This window comes from Macaca fascicularis, chromosome 15 (genome assembly GCF_037993035.2).
Source record: "Macaca fascicularis isolate 582-1 chromosome 15, T2T-MFA8v1.1".
In the NCBI taxonomy this organism is placed as follows: domain Eukaryota; kingdom Metazoa; phylum Chordata; class Mammalia; order Primates; family Cercopithecidae; genus Macaca; species Macaca fascicularis.
In genome coordinates this window covers 43,049,015-43,062,216 of record NC_088389.1, presented here as the reverse complement: position 1 = coordinate 43,062,216, position 13,202 = coordinate 43,049,015, and the positions used below count along the sequence as shown (strand labels likewise).

The window sequence follows — 13,202 nt, the reverse complement described above, 5'->3', positions numbered from 1 at the left end:
TGGCTAATTTAATTATTGTTATTACTATTTTGTAGAGACAAGGTCTCACTATGTTGCTCAGGCTGGTCTCAAACTCCTGGGGTCAAGCTATCTCCCACTTCGGCCTCCCAAAGTGTTGGGATTACAGGTATGAGCCACCATGCCTGGCCTGTAAGCTTTTCACAAGCGTGTTCAATTTTGTCTATAAAAGTGCTTTCCTCCCTTCCAGTCTTTAGTCTCCTTTCCACCCCTCCTGCTTGACCACCACCTCTACTTACCTTTCCTATCCTAACATTCCCCGCTTTGTTCAAATGATTGGCTTTGGTGAAATTCAGACTCAACAAATTAAAAGCAAAATAACAAACTCAAAAGTACTTGTGCTTTTATTAAAAAAAAAAATACAATCAGGTACTGTCCAGAAATGTTTTGGAAAGAAAGATCTCTTGAAAAACCCTTAGTTTTCATCACCATCATCATTATTATATTAATAATATTAATCATATCCTTAAAATGAAAACAGTATTGCTTTTCTGGTTTCTGTTGTATGAAATGTAAAAAAAGGGACAGCTTCCAATGACACATTTAATCTTTGCTAACAAAAATAATGACAATTAATTATATAGCTTCATGTAAAATATGGCTGGTTCTAAAACAAACTACCCCTGTACATCCTACCCCTCTCCCATTCCCAGAGCCACCCAAGAGAAGTAAAAAACTATTGCGATGTTGTCACTGGAAGATTTTTGCTGAATCAAACAACAAAACAGAAATATGTTGGAGACTGATGTCTTTGGTGCAAAGAAAGAAATCACAGAGGAGGCGAGGCCCGTGCTGTCGCCGTTGGCCCCAGGGATCCATGGTCAGCTTTGACTCTCACCAAATGCCCAGGTGTGGACCGATGGTTGGGCTGGTTGTATTGATGCTTTGGTAAAATCCTTTCCTCGCTCTGGGCCTTATTCCTCTCTCACCCAGTGGTCCCTGGAATTTATGCCCGTTTGCGCCTGCCTTCAAGATTTCTGAAGTTGCTTGGTCTCAGTTTCATCTCAGCAAACTGGATTGAGTGTTCATGGCCCTTCCAGTGGAACCAGTTAACGCCCTGTAAAAATAAATAAATAAATAAATAAATAAATAAATAAATAAATAAATATATATATATAAATAAGAAGGCCTCCAGGTTGGTTACTGTTAGGCAAGGTATTCACTGATGATTGCTATTTAGTCAAACTAAATGAGTTCTGCTTCAATTTGACCATTTGGTATATCACAGCTGCCTCTTGCCTATCTCTCTGTTGGTCTGGGTTGTGAAAACTTTCAAAGGAACTGGCTGAATCTGACCCAAGTTTTCACCTGAGTCGAGTTGCCTGAGTTTGCATGGAGCTTTGGTTTTCCCTCTTGAAGCAAAATGGTAGCTGATGAAACCTGCCATCCTTCAGAATAGGTTCTGAAGGAATTCAGATCATGATCAGAAGTTCTAGAATTGAATAGCTATATACAGGGTGTATGTATGTGTCTGTAATTCACAAGATTCCTATGGAGTGTTTTAATAGGGGTTTGGTATGGAATAGCAGAAAGAACATCAACAAAACACAGTTTTACAACTTGACGTACAGGGTTAAATGTTAGTGCTCTTACTTGAGAGATAAATAGTATTAAACAAGTTCTCAATATTTTCTGAGCCTTGGTTTTACTATGCTTTGTTTTGTTTTTTTCTTTCTTTCCTAAGATCTGACAATGCTGGCCTTGAAAGATGAGACGAAGATTAAATGAGTTTGTAAAGGAGCTATCACAGACCTGGGCACATCATAGGTACTTGGTAAGTATTACTTCCCTAGTCTTAAGTAGGGGGAAATATCCTTGAAATTTTGGCCAAGGCTTTCTACAAGAAAAAACTGTATTTGCGTCTTGGCATCCAGGTTCCAAGTTTGACTCTTTAGCGAAGTCTGCGGATAGTAGAGTCCACCCATGAAACCCCACATGGCCCCTTGCCCCACTGTGGGGAAGTTAATGGCTAGTGAGATGGGAGAAAAATAGAGACACTTTATTTGCTTCTAATTGTTTGGCATTCACTGACATGGGCAGTTTCTGAGTCTTACAGGGATGTGAGGTTTAAGAATGGCTCATTCGGCCAGACGCGGTGGCTCACGCCTGTAATCCCAGCACTTTGGGAGGCCGAGGTGGTCGGATCACGAGGTCAGGAGATAGAGACAATCCTGGCTAACACAGTGAAACCCCATCTCTACTAAAAATACAAAAAATTAGCCCTGTGTGGTGGCGGGCGCCTGTAGTCCCAGCTACTTGGGAGGCTGACATAGGAGAATGGTGTGAACCTGGGAGGCAGAGCTTGCAGTGAGCCGAGATCGCGCCACTGCACTCCAGCCTGGGCAACAGAGTGAGACTCCGTGTCAAAAATAAATAAATAAAAATAAATAAATAAAAATAATAAAAAAAAGAATGACTCATTCATCTCATGGGCAAATCCGCTTGTAATCACTCAGTTACAGTGAGTATGGTAGTCCAACAGCTTGGTGCACACACTGCCTGCCTTTGCCCCGGTTCTTTCCTCTGACAGTTCAGGGATGGAAGCCACACCTTCTTGTACTGTGGCAGGCACTAAAGCCAGAGAGGGAGAGTGACTTCACAGAGGCTACACAGCAGCGGGAGCAGAGCCGGAGCTGGGGCTCTGCTCCTGTGGCTCCTTTCCATGTCATCTCTTTCTTCTTCCATAATTGAATGGAAGGATGGAAAGAGAGGCTTGCTTTCTGACATGTAGCTTGCTTTTTTTGTTTTTTTTCCCAGAAGAACTTTGTATTATACAAGTATTTTGAGACAAGGCAATAAAGATGATAAAATAGTGCTCAGAATGGAAATATTGATGAAGTAACATAATAAGATGGAAACAACACAGGACTGCTGTCAAGAAATGTCCTGTGACTCTTACCTGCTCTGTAACACAGGCATGAAAAACCACATCCTAATTCCTGCACAGGGTAAAAGTGATAAGCACTTGAGGTACAGAAGGTAAGAGTGCTTTGAAAAGTGCCAGAAATTATGTAAGGTAAGGTCTACACTTAAGGTCGCAGGTGTCATTTGTTAGCAGTTAACTAGAGCATAAACACATGTATCAAAGTTACTAATATTGAAAAGCAATACGTCCCAACATCTGCTGTATGTCAGGAATCACTTGTGGAGTATATCAACCCCCCATTCCCGCTGCAAAAGCACAACAACAAAAATGCAAATATGCAAAAAAAAAAAAAAAAATGAGATGCTGTGTCTTGCCTGAGATCATTGAATCAGAATCCCTGAGGTTATCATAAAGTAGAATTTGGCTCTTTGCATTTTTATAAAGTCCCCGGGATTCCAGTGAGCAGACCTCATAAGAATCCTTGCGGTCCAGGGATCAGTGTGGTATGGCCTTGAGGGAAGACCCATCCCTCCTCCCTGGGATGGTGACTAAGTTCTGTAGAGGGACCTGGGCAGGAGTTTGGTTATGATTAAGTGGTTAGTCCCAAGCAGCTTTATACTTTTCAGGAATGTGCCAGTGTAGGCAGGGCTCAGAGTAAGGGAGATTACTGAATTTGATCCATTCGCCTGTTTCTAAAGGGGATCGAAAAAAATCTGTTTCTATGAATACAGAACAAATGCTAGAGGTGTGTGTGTGGTGCAGGGAAAATGCCAGGGGCTGGAAGTGGGGAGAGCTGGCTCTGCTGCCAACTTCACTCTGTGACCTCAGAAAAATCAGCTTTTTCTGGGCCTTGGTTTCTTCACACAAGGTGGAGATTTAAAGTCTGTGGACTTCATTTCAAGGTATTCTTGGGATTCCAAAGGTGCCCCAGGCCAGGGGTTCTGTGTCATCAACCCTGCTTCGTCTAAACGGCCTCCACTTTTATCTGCTTTACTTTTGGGGTTCAGACAGAGATTTTGTCTGAGCAAAGCGTTCTGTTTTTGGAATCCATTTGACCAGTGTTTGTCCTTGGGATCACCAAGGGTTAGCCTGTGCTGTTTCTATTTTACCTGGCCTGCAGTGTCCTTGAGAGTGCTCATTGTCTTGGGAAAAACATGTTGTCATGTAAGTAGGGTTCCTGCCTCCTAGTCTCTGCTAGGATAGGGGGTTAAATTGTACTTCCATCGGCCCCCTCCTGCTTCCCAAGCCTGGCCTGCTCTGGGCCCTCATGGTCCACTCACCTGACTGTGGTTATTGTCCCCATATCTCCCCATCAGGTTGACACGGTGACAGTTCCTGTACCAGAAAGCCCCCTTGTAGGACAGAGCACAGTTGGTGATGGCTGAATCCGTGTCCTTGTCGAAGGTGGAGAAGGACCTGCCGTTGTGGTAGGCCATGGAGTCACCTGGGAGAGACAGAAAATATGTACCTGAGAAATCCCAGCTGAAATTTCCCTCCTGGACTGTAAAGGGCAGAACCAGAGGTAACAATTGAAAGATTCTGGGGGTGGGACTGGCCTTGAACATTGAATGCAGAGTCAGCATTTAATGTGGAACTGAATGGGACATGAGTGTCATCCCCCCTATTTATTTCCAACAGAAGCAGCTTCATGTGGTGGGAAGAGGGCTGTAGCTGGCTTTGGAGAGTCCCACCTTTTCACTTTTTGGCTGTGACCTTGCACAAGTCAAGCCTCTTGTTGAACCTCAGTTTTCTCATCTACACAATGAAACTAGCACTTTGATTCTATATACTGAGCAGTGCCATTGTGACAATGGATACAAAGGCATATGCTAAACAGGTGGCATGGCATACAAATACTTTGATTGTTCTTACTTTTATGACTTTTCTGCATTCCCTTTACATAAAAGATTTCAGAGGGTAAGGTGAGAAGTATGCATTTATTAATGGTATGCTTTTCTCCCACAGACAAATATTTATTAGTCATAATTAAGCCCTGCAGACATTAGATGTCCCTAAATAACCTCTGTATCACATAGTTACTTTTTAAAGTGTTTATCAGACCGATGTTCCGTGATTCTTAGACAAGAAGCCCATTTACATGTAGTACTATTTGGAAATCTAATTTGTAATTTAATATATTGAATTTCTGAAGCATTTCAGTGCCATTGCTTTGTGGGTCTCCTCACTCCCAATCCAGCAATCCAAATGTTTTGTTGTGCACAAACATTTCAAGACTCTGAGGCATTCTACTGTGATAATTTGGAGCAAGTTGTCGAAGGGACCCAGATACCTTTTTAAAGGATGATGCTACCCAGAGCATGAGGACAGCACGTAGATATTAATGAAACAGGATGCTCTCCTGCAGAGGGCGTGGGTGCAGCCAAATCATGCAAGAAAATGCAGCCTTACAAACGTTATCTCAGTAAAGGGAAATATTATGGCTCATTCCTCAATGGAAGTACAAAGAGGAACAGAGGTCACATTCCTGCTGCTTAACGAATTTGCTTGCCCTATAACATTATTCTTCTTGCCTGAAGCTATCTCAACCAAAGAGGTATTTATTTCCAGGTAATAAAATGCCAACATTCTTTGAAGGATTCAAGAACTAAAGCAGTGTTTGCCCCTGGGTGTCTCTCTTTATTGTCACTAAATTGCCATCTCAAAAGAGCTTTGTGCCTCCTTCGGCTCAGCCTGGCTTTTGGCAAACTTTTATCTGGCAACCTTTTCACTTTATGGTTGTTTTCTTTCAGGGCTCAGGGAGGTTGGAAACGTGCCAAGCATGTGTCTCTTCTGCTCTCACAAACATAACAGAAAGTCACCGAAAGTGGGCATGGGTTGCATGAGGGTGGTCCACACTCTCAGTCCTGACCCTTCTTTGTCACCAAGAACACCGTCGGATGCAGTTTTCTGTAGCTGGGCTTGCATCCACGTTCTACAAGCTGTTTTACCTTGGGCAAATCACTGAGCTCTTCTGAACTTCTTTCCTCTTCTGTATAAAAATAACATCTTCATAAAATGGTTTTATGAGGAATAAATGAGATGAATGCAGGTGGAATGTCTACAAAAGAGAATGGTACCTAGTAGGCCTTAATACATGTTGTTTCCTTATTTATTTCTCCTCTTATGTGGAGCCAGGAAACCACACAAAACCACTTCAAGTCCAAGAAATCTTCAAAACCGGAATGAAGGTTATGAGCCAGACAAGGAACGAAGGGGCCACTTGAGAGGCAGTGACCTTCTATTCATGAGGATGCAGGCTGAGACTAGATGATCACATGGCAGGAATGTCTTGGAAGAGATTCAAGCAGTTAGGTGATGGAGTGGGTGGTTTGCTATTCAAAGTGTGGTCCACAGACCAGCAACACCAGCTACATCGGCATCATCAGGGAACTTGGAGAAGATGCAGAATCTCAGTCGTATCCCAGACAACCTGTGTCAGCATCTGGACATTCACAAGATCGCCAGTGGGTCCATATGCCCAGAGTAAATTGAGAAGTGCTGGATTGGATGAATATTAAGGCCTTTGGGGGAATTTTTTTTTTTTTTATCAGTTTACAACTGATATCTAAAACTGGGTAAGGAAGACACACTTTTTTTGAAAGATGGTCATTAGAAATCAATCCTGATTTTCCTAATTCCCAACCTACTGAATGTTTCAGGATCCGAATATCTACCCAACACTTTTGAATTGCAATGTTTCTGGATTGGCACTCAGTAGGTATTCAAATATTTGTTGATTTAATAAATGGCTGGATTAATGAGGAAGGAATGAAAGTTTGAGAAATAAGTTGTAAATGCCAAGGTCTCCATGACTTTGTAGGCTCTAAGTGCAGCCATTACTGTACCTGCTGTCCCGCTGTACCCCTCCACCTTCAGCTTGTAGCGAGTCTTGGCATCTCCCACGCTGAACTTGTCATAGACAGCAAAGGCTGTCTCCCCATGGTCCCGCAGGTCCACCCGGAGCTCGTACTGCCCTTGGGCTGTGATTTTGTTCAGGTTGTCCAGCCCTGCGGATGACAGGCAAGGGTTGCTAAGAAGCACAGGTGACGGAGGCCCTCATTTCTATTTCACTCTGTAAAAGCAGCAGCTGGGTACACTTAAAAGTGGGCCAACCGGGCCTGGTGGTTCATGCCTGTAATCTCAGCACTCTGTGAGGCAGAGGTGGGGTGGGAGGGGGTGGGAGGGGGTGGGAGGGGGTGGGGTGGGGGTGGTGGGAATCACTTGAGACCAGGAGTTCATTATCAGCCTGGCCAACATGGCAAAACCCTGTCTTTACTAAAAATACAAAAATTAGCTGGGTGTGGTGGTGGGTGCCTGTAGTCCCAGCTACTTGGGGGGCAGAGGCAGGAGAATCACTTGAACCTGAGAGGCAGAGGTTGCAGTGAGCCAAGATTGTGCCACTGCACTCCAGCCTGGGTGATGGAGCAAGACTTCATCTCAGAAAAAAAAAAAAAAAAGGGGGGGTGCATATCATACAGGCCTGGGATGGAAGCTCAGTCTTATGCTTGCTGGAGTAATACTAGGCCAAATATGTGATATTTCTAAGTCTCAGGTAAAATTGGGTTGACATTTTTGCCCCACTTCCAACCTTCCAGTGCATTAGTGATGATCCAAGGAGATAAGGTGGTGAAAGTACTTTTTAAACTCTAAAGTGCCTTACAGGCCAGGCGCAGTGGCTCACACCTGTAATCCCTGCACTTTGGGTAGCTGAGGTGGGTGGATCACCTGAGGCCAGGAGTTCGAGACCAGCCTGTCCAACATGGTGAAACCCCGTCTCTACCGAAAATACAAAAATTAGGAGGGCATGGGGAGGGTGCCTGTAATCTCAGCTACTTGGGAGGCTGAGGCAGGTGAATTGCTTGAACCCAGGAGGCAGAGGTTGCAGTGAGCTGAGATCACACCACTGCACTCCAGCCTCAGTGACAGAGTGAGACTCTGTCTAAACAAACAAACAAACAAATAAAAAAAATAAAATAAAGTGCCTTACAAATGAAGGGCAATGAATAATATGGATAAATGTTTATTATAGTATGATAAACATTTTCTGACCTAGGCAGTGGTGCATAGAACAATGTTCTCTGCAGTTAGGTGGTTGGAAAGTGTGGGTTGCATAGATGAATGGATGGGTGATAGGATTATAGTGTTGACTTGGGAGATGCCAAATTTCAGCTCAGCTGTTCATTGGTTAGACTCCTATGGGCAAACCACTCAGCCTTTTTGAGGCTGTGATTTCATCCATGGGAGGTGGTGAGGAGAGCAAAAATCACCTGGTGACCATCAAGTAGGCCTCGGAGAAAAAACTCCTTAACTGAGGAATTTAGAGGTAATTAGGCTTCCCTATATCTCAAGGAAGCATCTGGTTCCAGGTTTATTTCCTTAACATGTATAGGTAACTAGAATTTCTATACATCTCTGGAATACATGCATATCGAAACTCATTTTGCAACCCTTGCTGACATTAAGTCACCAAAATGTCCACAAATGTAATCATTTATCATGTTCTACATGGCTAATAAGGTCCAAATTACACTTAAGCTCCTGCCTTAAGGTCCACAAATACCCCTAAGGAAAAATCCACTACAGGGCTCTAAGTCTTTTTGCAGCATTCTTTCTTTCTAATAAACTTTCCTTTTTCAAACCTATACTGTTGTTGGTAAATTCATCTTTCCAACCTGCTAGCCAACCACTCTGACACCTGACACCTTGCCCACCAGGTGGCAATCGAGTACTTTGTAGGGGTGCTCTGGGGTTTAAAGGTTATGGCTCTAAGAAATCCATCTTAGCACCTGGAGCACAACCTGGGGCACAGGAGGGAAACGGTCAATATCAGTGAGGAGGGTTCTATGACTGGTCCAGAGAATGACTTAAGGCTAACACGTAAGTTTTGGCTCTTCCTTAATCAGAGTTTTATTTTTATGTGAAAGGAAAATAAAATCTTGGGACCCCAATTTAACTCTGGCAAAAGGAAAAAAATAAACTGAAAGCTGAGTCATGCAAGAAACTGCCTCTCCTTTTGTCCCTAAGCAGATGCTACAGATAAAAGGCCAGATATCTCCACAGGTCTTCACTTTATCTTATGTAAAGTGCCGATTTATTGAGTGTGAGATGAATACATAATTGACCATTCTCTTTTTTGTCATTCTGCTTTTTTAAATCATTCTGCCTTTTTTTTTTTTTTTTTAATTTTGCAACATGTGGTTTCACTAATGTGACCATACCCTCCCTCTTTCTCCTCCAGCCCACTTTTCCCCCTTAAATACTAAAGCTCTCATTATCATCTTTCAAAGAAAAAAAAAAGGCACGGACCACAGGTTGTTCCTGTGGCTTTGTGTTCTTCTTTTCTGGGCATGCCTTTAACGTTGTCTAAGTAAACCTCTAAACTGATTGAGATCTGTCTCAGATAATTTTTGGTTTACATTTTAATGATTCAGAGCATTTAAATAATAGTCGTTTTCATTAAGAATTTGATATTCTGTGTCTGCCACCAGAACTAGTGCTTCTTCCTCATCTCTTTCTCTCCCATAGGTCCCTGGGGGTTAGGAAAAATGACAAGGAGGGCAGAAATGGGCATTTTAGATACAAACATGCAGAGCTGCATTACCAAGCCAGAATTCTTCTCTGCGGTCCCCAAATCCAGCAGCATAGGCCTTCCAGTTTTGGTAGAAGTTCTCGTGTCCGTTTTTGCGTCTCAGGAACACCTATAAACATATCAATGAATCTGGGTGTACTTAAGCTATTGCAGGAAAGAGGGCATCGTTCTGACAGGAAGGAATGTAGCACTGTGGAGAGAGCATCAGGCTCTGCTCAGTCCATCCCTAAATTGCCATGTGACTTTGGGTGGTCACCTCCCCCTCTCTAACCCTTGGTGTTCTCACCTGAAAAACAGGGATTAAAAATACCACCCAGTTTTGGGTGATAGTGATGTGTCAAAGTAGGTTCATTGATTGTAAAAAATGTACCACTCTGGTGCAGGATATTAATAATGAGGAGGTTGCGTGGGTGGGTGTGGGGTGTATATGAAAACTTTCTGTTCACTTAATTGTGCCATGAACCTAAAACTGTTCTAAAAAAATAAAGTTTATTAATTCAAAAATACACTACCCAGCTCCTATGGTAATGGGATTGGAATAATTCATCTAGAACTCTTAGCACAGTGCCTGGTAGATAATAAATGCTTAGTCAGTGCTAATTAATGTAAGCAATGGGTTCAATGATCAACTGTCATTTATACATCACAGAGTTATTTGATGAGGATCTGATGAGATAAACTTCAAGAAACTTATCTCCCTGTTTCAAAAAGTAGCCAGCGTGTTTCCCATTCTTTTGTTTAAGAGAGAATTCCTGAGTGCCTCTGTGTGACAGGCACTATCTCGCAAGGCCTCACACATGTGGGTATCAGAGTGCACCAGGAGGAGATCACTCTCTTCTCCTCCCCTGCTTTGCCCTCTCCCTCCTCCCCTAGGCCTGAGGGCTCTGCAGTTCCTAGTGGTACTCACAATCCATCCACCCCCATCAGAGGTCATGTCACAGAAGACTTCCAGCGCCTGGGCCTTATCACCATTCAGATAAATGGTGTAGAGGCCAGAGGTCGTGTCTCCATTCAGCATTGCTTGGGAGCAGTCCTTGGGGAAGGGGTACAGGAGTCCAACTGTGGAATAAGAAGAAATGGTGATGCTGTCAGAGCAGGACGACTGAGCTGGAGCTTAATTCTCAGCTTACCTCTATGGACTAGAATGCCTGGGGAATTTCCAAGTGCAATTATGTGATGCAAACAATTAAAAACTTGTAGAAATGGACAATTTTGGAACTATGCCTAGTAGATAAGTCTTAGATGTGATGATCATAGCAGTTCTTCTTTCTGATCCGAGGACATTCATCTGAAGTTGTATCATCAGCTGTTTTCTTATTTATTTCACAGCCCTAGTATAAGAGCATCTTTAGGATACAGTCATAGCATCTGGCATAAGATCTGGCAAAGAGGAAGCACCTTCTTTGGCAGATGTGTGCAGAATGACTGTTCCATGAATTGTAAAAGGCAGGGCTCTCCAAAGACCAGCTCCTCTGATCCTTGGGAATGGATGCTACTCTGACTTATGAAAGGAACAACTTGCAGGTTTGCTATCTGCAGAAGATACTTTGTGGCAGGGAGGCTCCCTGGGCATGGAATATCTGAGCCAAACTCTGTAACTCACAAGATAGTCTTGAACAGAGATAGGCTCTCTGAAAGCCTCTGCTTCCCTACTAGGACTTTGAGCATAGGGCCCACTATACCAGCTTGGTGGGAAGACCATTTGTGATTTCGAATGTGGATGGGCTTTGTAAACACTGGCATGATGAAGGAGAAAGAAAGAGACTTTGAGCTCATGTTGGACTCTGACAATAAAAGGACCACACACTTATATGGGCCACATGCTGGGCTAGGAGTTCAAATGCAACACCTCACGAACCCTTGCAAGGTCCTGGTGACAGAGGGATTATTGTTAATCGCCCTGTATAAATGAAGAAGGTAAAGATTATAGGATGGAAGTAGCGTTCTTAAGGCCCACCTAGCAAGTGATAGAAATGGGGATTGAATCCAGATGGGCTCCCTCCTTTCCTTTCACTGGGATGCTCATTACCCTCCCATACTTGCTTTCATCGGGCTTCCAAGTAGTAACAGTGAATCAATTCTTTTCAGAAGTTTGTTTGAAAATTTTAAGGTAGAAGTCAAAGGGGAGGTCGAGGGTTGATTCGGTCAAAGTTAGATCTCCAGGCTGGGTTGCACCCAGGGCCTCCTTACTTGTGGTGAAGATGGTCTGGATCATATTGCTCCTTAGGGGCCCATTGAGTGCCTGGATCTTGGCGGTGTAGTGGGAGGATGGGCTTAGGTCTACCAGGCTGTAGGAGGTGGTGTCTGGACCCACAATGACTTCCTAAGAGCAGAAGAAAGAATATAATGGCTTTTGGTCACAGAAATTCTCAGGGTATAGATAACAAGTCGTTCTGTTTATAAGTTCATTTACCCATCCATTCACTTATTTACTCGACAAGAATTCATTGAGTACCCACTCTGTGCCAGGCTCCATGTGCGCTGCTGAGATATTAGAGATGGGGAGAGTGCAGCACAAGCAAAGGTCCTTGGGCCAGAAGGTGCAGAGCAAGTTAAAATAAATGAGGAGGGAGGGACTGCATCTGGTAAGCATGAGAGCACTGCTGTAGACTCCAGGGCTGAGGCTACCACCTGCCCAAGGCCCTGCCAAACTACGTTGGGAGAATGGGATTGTAATGGTTAATTTTATATGTTAAATTGGCTAGCCATGGGGCCCAGATATTTGGTCAAATATTATTCTATGTTTCTGTGAAGGTGTTTTTTTCTTTTTTTCGGATGAGATTAATATTTAAATCAGTAAACTTTGAATAAAGCAGATTTAAAACATAAAATGAATTAATATAAGGAGGCAATAAGTGACCTCAACCATACTTACTTCAGGTGTTAGAACAGTGGAAAATGTTACTAGATTATGAAGGGCCTTTAAATGACAAGCTTTGAAACTTAAAGTTTATCATTAAAGGGAGTGAGGATCCCCGTAAGGTATAAATGCTAAGCTTTGGAACTTGAAGTTTATTATTATAAGGAATGGGGAGTCTTGAAAGATGTTTGGACATGCCAATGACATAAATCAAGCTGTGCTTTAAGAAGCTTAATCTGGTGGCAAGATGAATCACACAGGGTAAGGGACTTTGAGGTCAGTTAGGTCAGTGGTCGCTAAATATAGTTCTTTATCACTCTGAGAAGCTTTAAAACAATATGATGCCTGGGCCTCATCTCAGACTGACTGAATCGTCAGAGCCAGAAGTTGGGCCTGACTATATTTAAGAAACTTCCCAAGTGATTCGAATGTGCAGTCAGTTTGGGGATCTCTTGTGTTAGGAGATGATTAGAATAGCCCCATAGGCGTGGTATGATGAAAACTTAAGCTGACCCCACGTGTCTCTCTTCTAGAACAGGGATATCCATGAGAGACAGATGTTGACCAACTCTAACTACACTTAGAGTCTGTGGCTGGTCTCTGGGCTGCCGTACAGAGGAGGTGATTGGTTTCAGTTTACAGGAGGTCCTCTTTCCACATCCTCTTGCTAGCTTCCAATTCTTTTCAGCAAATGACCTTAGTGTCTGGGATTGGAATTCAACCTACACTCCTAGTAAACCAAACACAACGCTGTTCTCTACAATCTGCAAACAGTCAGCTGAGTTTGGGCAGTTATGAATCAGTGCAGATGCCCCGGAAGGTTCTCCTGTATCCTGGGAACTGGTAAGGTACCTTATCCTGTTTTTTTC

General features: G+C 43.2%; 1 protein-coding gene across 14 annotated transcripts in view; it reads right to left on the bottom strand.

Annotated features, from left to right (window-relative positions):
* Positions 1 to 338: 338 nt before the first annotated feature.
* The window catches only part of TNC (tenascin C), a 98,252-nt gene continuing 85,388 nt past the window's right edge, over positions 339 to 13,202 (bottom strand). For all 14 annotated transcript variants that reach the window (XM_005580950.5, XM_005580952.5, XM_045373727.3 and 11 more), the window contains 6 exons: positions 11,664 to 11,796; positions 10,381 to 10,532; positions 9,486 to 9,582; positions 6,730 to 6,891; positions 4,165 to 4,328; positions 339 to 1,075 (listed from right to left, as the gene is read on the bottom strand). In XM_005580950.5, coding sequence (XP_005581007.2) covers positions 965 to 1,075; positions 4,165 to 4,328; positions 6,730 to 6,891; positions 9,486 to 9,582; positions 10,381 to 10,532; positions 11,664 to 11,796 — 819 coding nt within the window. In that variant the 3' untranslated portion in view covers positions 339 to 964. The remainder of the gene's footprint in view (positions 1,076 to 4,164; positions 4,329 to 6,729; positions 6,892 to 9,485; positions 9,583 to 10,380; positions 10,533 to 11,663; positions 11,797 to 13,202) is intronic.